Raw genomic sequence first — 15,204 nt, 5'->3', positions numbered from 1 at the left:
GTACTGTATATATATATATATATATATATATATATAAAACATCAAAAGAATTAATTTAATAGAAATTTTTTACAGCTATTAATTATTTGGTTATATTTTAATATTATGTAAAATAATATTTTTATATCGTGTAAATATGGAAAATATAATTTTCATTTACATTATAACGCTTATGATTAATAAAAAAATATTAATTAAAAAAACTTACCAATGAGCTGCCTGTTCCAAATGACCTTTAAAAGTGGCCCATTCAGCCCAGGATTCTAATATTTTATTTAAAAACATATCGTTATCATCCAATTTACATCTCGCAAGTGCATAAGCCTCCTTAAACAGCTTAGCATTTATAAATACTTCTACGGCTTCGTGAATTTTGTGTATAGCTAGTAAATATGATACCGCTTTTTCCGGATTGTGTTGCAGTATCAATTGATGAGCATACGCCTCGCACATTTCTCTCCACATTCTGTAAAATCAATTTCAATTGTATTCGATAGTCACTAATTCTCTTAGATTTGTTGAAATATTCGTACGTACTTCAAAGAAACATTAGGTGCAAGCGATACTAAAAAGTCATTTAATTGTTGATCCCTAGCTGCACAAATTAGATTGCTTTCCAAATCATCACACCACATATTCAACTCAGTAACGATATCTGAATTGTCATGTGCTAACTCTGTAGATAAATAATAAATCATTAATGTCACGTAACAATCTATTGGGTTATCCGGAAAGTTCGTGCCGCAAAAGATTTAAATTTAATAAATGAAATTAAAAATTTAAATCTTCTTCGTTTCAATTTTCCTTCAAAATCGGCACGAACTTTCCGGACAACCCAATATATGTAATTGTAACATAATGTTAATATAATATACTTAAACTTACTTTCATTAGAAATGAGTGTCAAAAAATCATTTTTCTTTTCGCAAAATAAAGACAAATTTGTAGAAGTGTCATCTTCTTCGATTTGATTACTTCTTATATCATGCTTGATGAAATTCAGAATTTGAGATTTATCGTTTATTAATTTGTTATATTTATTAAAGTATGATTTTCTATCTTTCTTTTTCGATTGCGATTGAAGTTCTGCAATTAAAAATTGAGAATATTACTAATGCTAATTGTATATCATGTATATCGATTGTAAAAAAAAATTATTTACTTGCGATTACTTCAGCAGATGATAGATTAACAGGATTCGTTGATATAGTCGAATTATTTTCTTGATCATCTGTTTTATTTTTCAACTTCTTCTGCTGTTTTTGTTTTTTCTTCGAAGCCTTAATGTCAGAAGGTTGCTTCGGCGATTGTGCTGATAAAGTATAATTCCATATGTGTAGCGTAAAGTCCGACGAGCCAGTCATTATCAACTGCGGTTTGAGAGGACTCCACATACAGCATAGCACTGGTCCATCGTGACCCATATATGTACCCATCAACTCCTGTTTTTCGACGTTCCACACCTAAAATGATATTCGAAGAAAATTATACAACGATATAAATTATATTGAAAATAATATTTAAACAAGATTTGGCATTTGCAACATAATATAATCAAAAAACAATGTTGTATGATATATAAAAACGATAAATACAAGTTTAACAGAGGTGACATATAACTCTGTACAAGAGCGATCGACTTGTAGTCAGTGAATCTCTAATTTTCATCTCATGTATGCTTCAGTTTTGTAAGAGGTTGACTGGAGAGTTAAAAGTTATGAGTAAAGGAGTTATAAGGTGAACGGTAACCTGTTTCAGGAAGGAGAGAACCCATATTTCATTCTACAAACTTAATAAATAGATAAGCTATGATGCCATAACAACATAATTGAACTATTTTAACACTATATAATGTATATGTATTTGACCTGTGCGATATTATCGTAGCTACCAGATACTAAATGCCCACTGAAATGTGGACTCCAAGCTAAGCACACCACTTTATCGGAGTGTCCGTTTAATGTTGCTACTATCTTGTGCATCGTGCAATTCTGATCATTTTCTATAATGTCCTCGGTACCTGTCGTTTCCAATTCTTTTATCAGCTTGGACATATCAAAAATCATTATACTACACGAATCAGATGCAACTGCCAAATAGTTGGCAATTGGTGACATCCATTTATCTGCCATTGTACTTTCGGGATGCCATGCCAAACAATTCACCACATTTCTTAAAATGTGTATCGAACTGCCGCGTTTTCTCAGCTTCTGATCGTAGAACATAATTGATCTGAAAAAAACAAGATCCATTTAAAGCATTTCTTCAATTATTTAAAAAAAAATTGTTACTTAAATATATTATATATATATATATATATATATACATATATACCTATTTCTAACGCAACTGTTAAGCATATATTCGTATTTCCATAGAAAATTCCAAACATCCTTCCTTTATTATAGACATAGGTTCTAAAATAGAAGTTATGATAATAAAACAATATGATAACAATGGATATTATCATCCTACCATCGTTCGGTGTGGATTTTTTGTAAGCTACTAATTCTCCTTCTGCACAAGAGAACAAAAAATATTCTGATTTAAGTTGAGCCCATTCAAGTTTATAAATGGTATTTCGATGATACTGCCGGTATAATATAGGTTGTTTGTTGGTTCCAATTGCATCAAATACGCCAACGCGACCCTCTCCAGTACCAAAAGCAATGGTAGATTCATCTTCCGGGAACCATGATATCTGGTGGAATATATTTTATGCTATGATGCTATGATATTAATTCATAACATTTTCTCATACATAAAAATACTTCAAAAAACAGTTCCGTGCGAGAATTTCTTACCACTCTTATTTTTCCCTTTATCTTCTGCCAGTGCATAACAACGTCGAAAATCGTTGTATGTGGTTCAGATAAATTCCATAGACGCAGCATCGCGTCTCCTACGCCAAATGCAATGCGTGAGGTATCAATAGGACAAGCGTTCATACAATAAACGAATCCTCCTTGTGTAGGAATCTTGTGCTCTAGGATTGCCAATTTCGTAGGATCGCTGTTAGATTTGCAACATATAACCCAGCGATCTTGTGCTGAAGACCAGACCCTGAGCCTAAAGTATTGATAAAATATCAATATGAAAAATTTCAATATTTATATGTTCTAATTTATATAAAGTTTTTACTCACTTGGAATTTGTTTTCAAGTCATCAGATGTTCCATCGTAATTGGATATAGCAGCTATCGAAAATAATCCTCTACTATGGAATGTATGGAACAATTTATACTTAGGCTTCTCTCTGTCTGTTGAAAGTTCCCAAGAAAGAAGTTCGCCCCAAAGGGAACTAGTCAGAAGCAAATTGGGCTCTGCCCAACATACTGCAATCCAGGTTCCACCTGTAGTGCTGAGCTTGCTTTTATATGAAACAGGCATGATAGGCGTATTTGGTATATTTAGTACAGTTTCATATCTACCATCTCTACCGGCTCTCCAAATGAATACAGATCTGAATATAAAAAAGATAAATATAACAGTAGTTTTTTTTAATTATCTGTTTCTTATATTTTAAGTGTAACAAGATAAATATTCATATATATTTTATGTAACTGATAAATTTAGTATGTGAGACACAGAGAATATATACATTTTATATATAATATATAAATATAATATATAAATCTTATAAAAGCTCACCTATCTTTTGCACCAGAAGCTAAAAGTAAATCTCTCCTATTTCCTCCATTTAAAATATTCATGTCTGAAGGACACCAAGATAAACTAACTATGTCCTCATTATGTCCTCTCATTCTATACAATATTGTATCTTTTTGAACAATATAAACTAGTCCGCTTTTAGTACCTATTGCTACAAGACTAGAGTCATGAGGACAGCAAGCTACACATGTAGCAGTTAGCTTGCCTAGAGATACTATTTTCGAAGTCTTATACTGTATATTACAGTACATTAAATAACCCTCCAAATTCACTGCACACGCAAGATTTTCATCTTTGGCTGACCAGTCAACTCCCACAATCAATTTGCTTCCCTATATTAATAAATATATATTAATATAAGTTATATAAATAATTAACGTTTATAAGTTATGGAATATATTTACATCGACAAAAGCAAATTCCGCTAACAACTCCAATGTATCCACATTCCAAACCCTAGCTTTGGTATCATCACCACCACATATTAACAGCTCTGGACTGTCTGGATTATCAAGTTTAGGACAAAATGCTAATGCAGTTACTTTGTCTTTAAAATAATCCTTGATTACAGAATACTGCATAACATTGTCTTCTTTCTGTTTGGCAATGACAACAAAGTTCCTTGCGCCCCATGCTACAGTTCCACGTTTAGAGCAAGCAAGGATATTGCTCAAATACCAATTTGGTGAAGGAGGCAATGTAACTTCATTCATCCTGACGTATTCTCTGTTAACAAAAGAAACAACTCTTATAAAATTATCTTATTGACAGCTTATTGAAAACATTCTGTAAAAAATATTTGTTAAATTGGCAAACAGAATGCCAGAACAAAAATGAATAACAGAATCAACAGAAAATCAAAGTTAAGACAATAATAATGATAAATTGACTATAGAAATCAAGCAAAATCTGCCTTTTCATAAATTTCTAAACAATATATTTTGTTTAATTATAAAATTATAGATACTTGATTTCTGGATTTTTACTGTTCGATTTCCTCTCGTTGATTATATGTTAGCAGGTTACAATATGCTCTACTGATAAAACATGATTTTAATGCATATACAATTGATGCTAATTTGCTGCAATATTCTGTTGGAATGCTAATAAATTACTAGCAGTTTGTTAACATTTCACTGGATACTGACTAAATTCCTGTCCTTTTTCACAGTAGTACAAAACCATAAAATATATAAGCATATACACAAAAGTTTAAATATATAAATATATAAATAAATGTACAAGTAAAATATATAAATAATAAGATATAAGGTACAAATTTTGTCTTCTAGAATCGGATTCCTTAACAAATCACTAATTCTTTTTCACTTTTTTACGCTGGTCGATTAGAGGTTAACCGGTGTCCGGCACTTTCAATTGTGAATTTATCCATATGATGAAATTGAAGACGATAAACTCAGACAAACTTAGAAAAACTTTAAAATACCTTGCTCGAATTTACAATCGTTAGATGGTGACTCAATTACACTAAGTATTCTTTATTGACCGTCACGTGGGAATGCGCACGACAAACAAGGATCTCGGATCTCGACATGTACTTGTGAATTATTATTCGTTAAAAGAGCTATCGGTTATCGATATTTATTTCCTTGACAAAACACTTTTCTTGCCAAAACATGTATGTTTGTATCGAATTATAACAAAAGCTGAAAACGTACGAAATCGTTGAACTTTTAAAATTGATGAAGCTCAAGTAAACACGTGCGATACATATATGTACAGGCTGTGGTCAAAGGCTTGCTATAAATACTTTGCGTTTAATGGACCAATTACAAGAAAGAATTTTACAAACTAACCAATTAAAAAATAATTTGAAGCGTTTGTAGCATCGTGTTGGCCATATCCACAGATCGAGACTCATAAAAAGATTTAAAATAAAATGGAAGTAATGTAAAGTTTGTACGTGATATTAAATTGATTATAAATTCAAGTAAGTCTCATTAACGAAGAAAGAACGATGAAAAATTGTTTTAAGACTATTATATTTTTTTATTAATATTAAGCAGAAGTTTATAAATATAAGATCATATTTGAATATAAGATCATATTTGATTTGTGCAGGTAAATAGAATTGTTTTTTAAATAATTGAATAAATCAATCTTTTCTAATAAAAATTAATTGATCACTATTAACATCAAAAGAAAGAGAATAGCAGCGATAAATTAATTTTTGCAACGTTATTTTGATTAGATGTTATAAATGACACTCGTAAATAAATAAATTTAAGTTTCAGAATTAAAAATTTATTGAATTAAAACAAGAAATTAAGAATGAAATAAAATATGCAAAAAAATGTAAATTCATTTTTAATTTAATATTCTAACTTCTATCTAATTAAATCTATAATATCTAATTAAGTATTTTATTTTAAAAAATAAGACTTAAATTTTAAATTCTATAACATGTTTCTTTATTACAGTATTCTATTTCAATTTTTATAGTTAATTCGTAGTCAATTTGTAAACTCTATATAATTTTATGTTCTTTTCAATTAAAACTTTTATTTTATATAACTTTGTTCCTTTTTTTTCCAGAAACATACTGCACGTAGCAGTATTAATTATAATTATTTAATAATCTATCTATCTTAAAAATGATATTAAAGGATATTTTCTAGAAACATGCATTCAGAAACACGAGTGTGTTCATTTTATTGACTAAAATTAAATATCATAAAATTGTATGTCTAGGATCAAACTTGATCTGACGATCTTGAATATAAAATTGGACTTTGAAAGAATGTCACCTTATGAGAAATCAGACTTAAAACAATCTTAAACGCAAAATTAATCGAACTATTACAAAACATGACACGCCTTATTATGAAAAAGTGTTTCAAGAAAAATGTAAAATTTTCCAATCAAAACAAATATTTCCTTCCAACTATACGTAGAATACAAATGAGAAGAATAAATTGCTCGCCTAGTTACTCATTACAATTACTAGCACGAACAACTACATAAAGTGTACCTTTATTTTTCAATTATGGACAATTTTCAGACTATAATGACTAATATAATTCCATTTGTTCTATTATCGCGTTTTCCCTCCTTTCTTTCTTTTTCTGTCTCTTTTCTGACTGATGTACACATTCGTCAGCGTTTCTTAAACGTATAAATATCGTGGCAGAAACAAGGACTCAGTTGCAAGTAAAGAACATAACCATACTTCTCATCTCTTTAATCTTTTATTAGTACATCTTAACATCTCGGGGGATCCGCGATCCAATTCAAATCCTTTCGTCGTTTATCAAATTCAAATCCTATCGGACACCGACATGATGTGGCCAATTGTGATAGCATTCCTTTTGGTATTTTGCGACCTTGCTGCAGCTATAACATTCGATATTTTGCAAGACATTTCGCCGAACGCGCTCATGAATACGATGCGGGATAACAAGGAACAGCTGAACAGCATCAAATTCAATATCGATGCCAGTCTTAATACAGTAAGTAAATGTATTTTTTTCTATATTCTGATTTTTAGATTTTATAACACGATATCTTATATTTAAAATGATCTCAATGGAATCTTAAGATTACTTGTGACAGGTTTAATTTTTTGAATTTTCTTACTGTAATATTTTAATTCGTGAATTTCAAGACAATCTATATCATAATAAACTTTTGATAAATATTAAGATTGTGATCTGTATCACTAGTGTTAAATAAACAAACCATTCATTTCTCCTAGGTGCAAATGATAAGAAAAGCTGGTTATCCTGCAGAAGCTCATGTTGTACAGACGCAGGACGGTTATCTTTTAACACTTCATCGTATCCCAAGTAACAAGTATCAGCCAGTTTTGTTGCAGCATGGTTTGTTGTGCAGCTCTGCAGACTGGGTCATTGCCGGCAAGGATAAAGGACTTGGTACCTTCAATTTAAAGAAATCATCGATTACGCTTCGGAAAAATGTCAAAATAAATTCTCAAATTTCAATGTGCCAAAAAAATTTAATATGTTTAATGCAAATTATAACGCATTTTGGTTTTGAAAGATTTTATTTTTATTTTTTTAATATTAATTTAATATTAATTAATATTCAAGACAAAATAATCAATAGGCTCTAGAAAAGAAAAATCTAAAAGATAATAAATAAAATGTCAATTTGAGCTAATATTAGTTATTAGTGTGTATTTTATATCATTTATTCAAAATGAGTAGTAAAGCATATACATTTCGACCTACAGTCAAGATCCTCTTCAGTACAAAGAAAATTAATTAAATGTAAATATTAAATATTAATTACATAATGATAGCACGAGTATAAGCGAGTATAAACTATTAAAGTATAAAATACAAAAAACTGTGGTAGTAATGTCCGAATTAATCTTGGTCATCAAATTATTAAGTTTACCAAAAAGAAAGAAATTTTATTGTTTTGAATCGAAAGACCAAAAGAAGTTAAAAAATATTTTTAATTGTGCTAACATAAAGTTTTTCACATAAAATATGATAAAATATGATAAAATATGATAAATTAAACTTACATGATTGTCATTGAGCTGTTTCTATAAGGTTTTTTATATTCCATTAGACTGTTCCATTTATTGTGATTTAAACACAAATATGAATAAATTAAAAAGTTAATATAAATAATGGTTAATATCAAAATTCAATTCACTTACTAAAAAAAGTTATTAGACATAACTGTTTGGTAGACAAATGTAAAATGAAAATTGAGAAAAATAGTAGACAACTGAATATGTACTTACAATGACGATAAGTATAAATAATAAATAGTCAAGGATAAACTGTTTGTTATATAATTAGTATTTAATATTTAATTAATTTTCTGAAGAAAACTTTGATCGTAGATCAAAACATATACGCTTTACTATTCATTTTGAATAAATAAAATACACACTAATAATCAGTGTTGGCTCAAATTGACATTTTATTTATTATCTTTTAATATTATATTGTTTATGCAAATAATTTTAACTATTAAGATCAAATATTGTTCTTCTAGATTTTAAATAAAATTTCACTTTTTATGTAAAATCGGATTAATATATAAGAAAAAAATCAGATGTATGGCTAGACTATGCGTACTAACATTATAAAGCCAAAATATTATCATCTAACTATTGTAAACAATGTTTTCTTTATTATGTTAGCTTTCATATTGGCTGACCAGGGCTATGATGTTTGGTTGGGCAATATTCGTGGGAATACTTATTCAAGGGCACATGTTTCTTTATCTCCATCGGATTCAAGATTTTGGAATTTCAGGTACTCACATTATAAAATAAAAAAATAACAGTGTATTCAAAATGATATAGTGAAATAATGATTTATAATCAATAACATAAGAGCATCAGCAGTTCTTTGAAAGAAATAACCGAATACATTAAAAGTGATATTCAAAAATATTTTAAAAGTATGCATTATGTAGTATATAGCATCCACGATTATTATTGATTATATAACTTATTTTCATATTTCCCACGAGATATGCTTCTACGAGGTTTTCACAAATTGACGTAATAATGAATTTATTAGCCTTCTCAATCTCCAATCATAAATTCGATTGAAAATATCTGGTCAATATCATGAAGATAAAGCTTCAAGAAAAATAAATATTTATTTGAAGTAGTTATCTTTGGCAAGTACTTTGGAAAATTTGGGAGATCTTATCCAATAATCTGACCGAAAATTTCATAGAAAGCATTCAGACAGTTACAAATAATAATAGTAATTGGTTGCCACACTTATTAAATAAATATATTTTAATCATGTAATGTACTTTTAAAATATAACTTCAATTTTTTAAAATATACTCGATTTTTTTTAAAGAACTGCTCGACAATGCTCTTGTCACTATAATTTATAGTAAAAAAATGAAAGTTAGTTAATTTTTATACTATTTTTATTTTATATTATAATATATACTTTGTTATATTTTGTGATATATCTATATCGATTAAAATTGTTATTAGCTTTCATGAAATGGGCATCTATGATTTACCTGCGATGATTTCGTATATCACGAATATAACATCACATCCATTGCACACATACATTGGTCATTCAATGGGTACAACTTCTTTTTATATAATGGCAGTGGAACATCCAGAAATTGCTCGAATGGTGCAAATGATGATTAGTCTCGCGCCTGCAGTTTTTGTGAACCATATGAAAAGTCCAATACGATATTTTTCTCGTTTCGTACAGAAACTTGAGGTAATGTGTCTAAATATATTGCTAGAAAGTAAGTTAATTATTAATATATAATGATTCAAAACTATATATAATAGTTAAGAAACTACATCTAACATTAATTCACCTTGTCTTATAATTTTACGCTACATAGAACAGTACTTGCAAAGATTTGCACATTTCGAACTGATTCCGGCGAGCGATCCTTTTGAGACTCGACGGCTAAGCCGCCGAGTGCTCACGTGACGCTCTAGTTCAGGAACGTCCAGAAATATAGGGAGCGCACCTTTCGCCAAATTATTATTGAAACTATGTTTATAATTGAAATTATGTTTTTTATTAAATAATTTATTTCTATTAACATAAAATTTTCTATTGTTAATTTATTCATTCTTAATGATACACTTATATCTTAACGTAGTTTTCTAATACATTATATAATTATGATAACGTTACATTTCGACAATATCTTTCCACATCACTCATGAGATACTATTGGTAAGATGCGTTTTTTTTTTTAATGTAATTTCCTCGGGCAAAAAGAAGAATCGAAAAGAAGAATCAAAATTATACAAAATTATCATATAGTAGTACGACGTATAATTTTGCTTTCCTGCTAATCAATTCAAGTATTTGATTCTTCTCTTTGTGGAATAGACCTACTGAGGAAATCACATTAAAAAAAAAATGCATCTAACAATAGTATCTCAGTGGTGGAGTGGAAAGCTATTGTCGAAATGTACGTTATCATAATTATGTAATATATTAGGAAATATGATATATGAAAAAAAAATAGAAAAAAATGAAAAAAAATGAAAAAAAATGAAAAAAATGAAGAAAAATGAAGAAAAATTTAAATAAAATATTAATAATATTATATAATATAAAATAATAAATTATAATTAAAAATTAAAAAAAATTATTATAAAACTGAAAATTTCATTTAGAAAGTTGAAAAATAAAAAACCATTCTAAATAAATTAAAAAGAAAAGAATTTATTAAGATAAATATAAAATATTAAAAAATAAATACTAATAATAAAATATTTTAATATATAATAATTATGTATAATATATAGTAATCATATCTAACTACTTAAGATATAAATATATTATTTATACTTATCACTAAAGAACAATAAATAAATTAACAATAGAAAATTTTATGTTAATAGAAATAAATTATTTAATAAAAAACATGTTTCAATAATAATTTGGCGGAAGATGCGCTCCCAGTATATTTCTGATATAGGGACGCTCCTGATCCAGAGCGTCACGTGAACGTTCGGCGCCGAGTTTCGAGCGATGATGAGGGAATCAGCTTGAAATGTGTAAATCTTTGTGAACACTGACATAGAGGATATCTTACTGGCTTACTTTATTATTAAATTTTCAAAAACAATTTTGTCTTTCATTGTCTTTTTTAGCAAAAAAATGTTAAGACATCAATCCTTGTTATAAAACTTTAAGGAGAAAATAACAAAACTATTTTTTTTAACTAATTCCAAGCGCAATTTACTTAAAAAAATTTAATGTTTCAAAAATACATAAAGTTAAATATCAGAAAATTGCGATAAAAGCATGTTCATTATCGTTAAAAAATAATATTGTATATATTTTCTTCATGCAAGAAGGAATTTTATATATTTTATGACCCGAAGAAAGATTAATTTTCTGTGTAAATATAAACAAGTGGAAGAAGATTTCATATGAAATTTTATTTTAACCAGAAATTAATTCTAAAAAATGGGAACATTATCTTTTCACTACTCTCACTTATTGTTAGATATCTATATTTAATGTCTACATTGGATGCGTTCTATTTCAACATTCGTAATACTCGTGTGCATCATTTTATCCTTGTTTAAGAGTGCCTCCAGACGATATGATCAATATATACACTAACTTTGTACATTCGCTAAATATTGACTACATTCAATATGGATAATTATGTATATAATATTTCCTAATATTATATTATGACATACGTTGGTCATATCGTCTGAGAACGCCTTTACATTTATTAAACAATAAGGATGAAATAATCCTCACGAGCAAACATTACATAGAATGCATTTATTGTAGAGCTATATTATCCAAACTTTTGATTATAATTTTAACGAGACATTTTTTACAAATTAAGATTTAAGATCAAAGATTGCTTGTATAAATTTAATTCATTAAAGATACTTCAAATGAATCAATTTATTTTCAAACACTTGCTAAAATTAGAACAATCAAAACAATGATAAGTAAATTATATACCATTCCAATTAAGGAATTCGGGGATTACAGATAATTACACATTTCTTCGGCAAAAATGAGTTTCTGCCACACAGCGATATGCTAGACTATCTGTCTAAGTATGGCTGTGAGATATTTAATATTGAGAAGGAGATCTGCGCCAACGTGATATTCCTAATCTGTGGATTCGACAAAGAACAGTTCAACTACGTAAGCATTCCACGAAAGCCGTAATTGAAGTGCGCTTCGAAAGTCACGTTTAGCATATGCAATGACGCTTTAAATCAACCAAGATATATTATACCGTTTCCTAGACTCTGCTACCAGTGATTCTGAATCACGATCCAGCCGGCGCCTCGGCTAAAACGTTGGTGCATTTCAGCCAGGAAATCGAGTCGGGCAAATTTCGTCAATACGACTATGGACGCAAAAATAATTTGCTGATTTATAATGCAACGGAACCGCCAGACTATAATCTAGGGAGTATCACCGTGCCAATTGCGATATTCTATGGCGACAATGATTGGTTGGCCAGCAATGTGGTAGGTAGCAGGAAAATGAATATTTAGATTAAAAAGACACGTGGGAAATACATATTAAGAACTAATTCGTATTAATTTCATACTTCAAGTTATAATAATATACTATTGTGACTATACCACATTCAATGCATCATTATTTTACTTTATCATCATAAATAATTGAAATTTTAAAATTTTGAATTTGACTGAAATAAAGAAACATGTGTCTAGAATCTAAATTGAAAACATTGCGTATAAAGAGTTGAGTAAGGAGTATAAAATAATGCATGACAACTTGATATTTTTTTTTAAGGATGTGAAGAAACTTTACCATCTGTTACCCAACATATTGGATATGTACAGAGTACCTAAATTTAATCACCTGGATTTCATCTGGGGCAAGGACGCGCCTAAGCTCGTGTACAAGAGACTGCTTGAGATTATGAAGATTTGAAACTGCTAAAGATTATGAAGAAGATAATGTGCCATAACGATAAGAAATGATTGAGATACCAAATCTTTTCGGTGTTATTGTGATCATAAATTAAGAGTAATTCAACTCACTATTTTATATTTATGTAGGTGTATTAAAATAATGCTGTTTTGCCGTTTTTTGATCGTTATTTTGACATGAAACTGGATGAATGAGATTTTCAATACAAGCAAAAATGTATTAAAAATTTCAATTTGACTATGAATACTATTCATTTACCAAATTATTAGTGATATTTTTATTAAATAAAATTAATAACTTCAAACAATAAATATAAATTATTGTAAAATGAATTTCTTGCTAATAATAAGACAATATAAAATTTTTTATATTTAATTAAACTGTTAATAATATTAAAAGTTTGTTACAGAAGATTCATAAACTTTGTTTATAAATTATTGCAGGATTAAAAAAAATTATGCAGATATTTTTACATTGCATAAACTTGAATGACCTTTTATATTATTAATGATTAAATAATAAAAATTGTAATCAAAATAATATATCAGAAAAATCACTTACTATTCTCATTATTTATAACATTCTATAATAACATTCTATAATAATCTATTTAATACTAATTAATATTGATAATTTCCAATAATATCAGTTTTTCTCAAAAATGTTAATCCTTTATTATTATATCTTCAATCTATAAAATTCTATAAAATTTAATTGCAACAATTTTTTCAAAATGTAAACGCGAAAAAATTTTTAAATAATGCTGCTATTAATAACAATTTGGCGAATCACTTTTATGAAATTTATATTAAAAATTTATATTAAAATAAAATTTATATTTCGTAACTAGCAAATGATTTGTAGGAAGAATTAATATCAATAATACCTGTTTTGATTTATTGATATATGATAATAATAAATTATCATAAATTATATTTTTACAAAGAAAAAGATTCAGGTTCTCTTTTTTTTTATTACTTAGAATTTTGTCTATAAAATTATAATAAAAAGTATTGTTAATATGTAATTATCTTGAAATGCTTTATGTACAGAGGCGGACAGCACAGTGTTTTAAATGTGAAGGATACAATTTGTTGGGCAATATTTATATTTGAAACTTTAGTAACAATAAAGCACGTACGCACGTACACATCTATTGTATAATTTTCAGAGCAGAAATAAACCAAGAAACACTTTTAATATAAACTTTAGGAACTGTTAACTCTTATAAAATATCTAAATATTCTATGGTAACTTTATTAGCATAAAATAATTAAATTTGATCTTATTAAATAAAACATTTTATGTCATTATGTATACTATATAATGTATACTATATATGTATATATATATTATATATATTATATATATATGTATACTATATAATGACATGTAACAATATAATATTAAACGTTCGTATCATACATTTATTATTTTATGCTATTCACGACGCTATATATCGTCAATTTAACGTTCTGTTTTTTATTTGTATTTTTACATTACTGAGTGAATATTTTTCAATATATTCATATATATTCATCATAACATGCTGCTGAAACACGTAGCGCTCTCGGAAAACAAAGACAAAAGAAAAAAAATTACTGTTTCTAAAAAAATTACAACGGAAAAAATTATAACGAAAGTATGCAATTGGCCAAGTTTACTTCGTCAACGAAGACTAGGGCCATTAATTACAAAAGACAAGGTAGTATGCAACGTTCTGTATCTGGTGATATAACTGGAAAGATAATTCTATATGAAGAAATAAGTCGAAAACGCATAAATTTTAAACGTATAAGATTTTACATTCAGGAAAATCGACTTTAAAATTTTATTTTACGTTTTTAATATATATTTTTATATATTTATTTTTATATAATAATTATTTTTATATACTTATTTTTTCATATATAATCCATTTTCTCTTTCTCAGTTGTACCAACATGCAGTTACCCTGTGTGTGTGTGTGTGTGTGTGTGTGTGTGTGTGTGTGTGTGTGTGTGTGTGTGTGTGTGTGTGTGTGTGTGTGTGTGTGTGTGTGTGTGTGTGTGTGTGTGTGTGTGTGTGTAGTGTAGTGTTAGTGTAGTTACGTAGTAGTATGTGTGTGTGTGTGTGTGTAAGTTGTAGT

General features: G+C 28.0%; 2 protein-coding genes across 2 annotated transcripts in view; one reads left to right on the top strand and one right to left on the bottom strand.

Annotated features, from left to right (window-relative positions):
- LOC105627203 (gem-associated protein 5) overlaps positions 1 to 4,385 on the bottom strand; it is a 6,155-nt gene extending 1,770 nt beyond the window's left edge. Inside the window, 12 exon segments of the mRNA XM_012208490.1 lie at positions 209 to 466; positions 538 to 676; positions 886 to 1,086; positions 1,163 to 1,463; positions 1,869 to 2,233; positions 2,335 to 2,368; positions 2,371 to 2,417; positions 2,476 to 2,701; positions 2,805 to 3,069; positions 3,146 to 3,463; positions 3,652 to 4,004; positions 4,077 to 4,385. Of these exon segments, the coding sequence (XP_012063880.1) occupies positions 209 to 466; positions 538 to 676; positions 886 to 1,086; positions 1,163 to 1,463; positions 1,869 to 2,233; positions 2,335 to 2,368; positions 2,371 to 2,417; positions 2,476 to 2,701; positions 2,805 to 3,069; positions 3,146 to 3,463; positions 3,652 to 4,004; positions 4,077 to 4,385 (2,816 nt within the window).
- Positions 4,386 to 6,974: 2,589 nt separating this feature from the next.
- LOC105627201 (lipase 3-like) lies at positions 6,975 to 13,380 on the top strand. Its single transcript, XM_012208487.1, has 7 exons — positions 6,975 to 7,142; positions 7,388 to 7,565; positions 8,816 to 8,930; positions 9,638 to 9,881; positions 12,153 to 12,311; positions 12,416 to 12,643; positions 12,936 to 13,380. The coding sequence occupies exons 1-7, from the start codon at positions 6,975 to 6,977 to the stop codon at positions 13,074 to 13,076; spliced, it is 1,233 nt and encodes a 410-aa protein (XP_012063877.1). The 3' UTR covers positions 13,077 to 13,380.
- Positions 13,381 to 15,204: the final 1,824 nt, after the last annotated feature.

This window comes from Atta cephalotes, assembly GCF_000143395.1.
Source record: "Atta cephalotes unplaced genomic scaffold scaffold00008, whole genome shotgun sequence".
Lineage (NCBI taxonomy): Eukaryota > Metazoa > Arthropoda > Insecta > Hymenoptera > Formicidae > Atta > Atta cephalotes.
This window is presented reverse-complemented; position numbering and strand designations above follow the sequence as displayed.

What these genes read in the sequence shown, in the direction of transcription:
- LOC105627201 (XM_012208487.1), top strand. Translation starts at nt 6,975, where the DNA reads ATGTGGCCAATTGTGATAGCATTCCTTTTGGTATTTTGCGACCTTGCT. An exon ending in GTTTCGTACAGAAACTTGAG is followed by an intron (nt 9,882 to 12,152) that starts GTAATGTGTCTA and finishes CGGGGATTACAG; the next exon opens with ATAATTACACATTTCTTCGG. An exon ending in ATTGGTTGGCCAGCAATGTG is followed by an intron (nt 12,644 to 12,935) that starts GTAGGTAGCAGG and finishes TTTTTTTTTAAG; the next exon opens with GATGTGAAGAAACTTTACCA.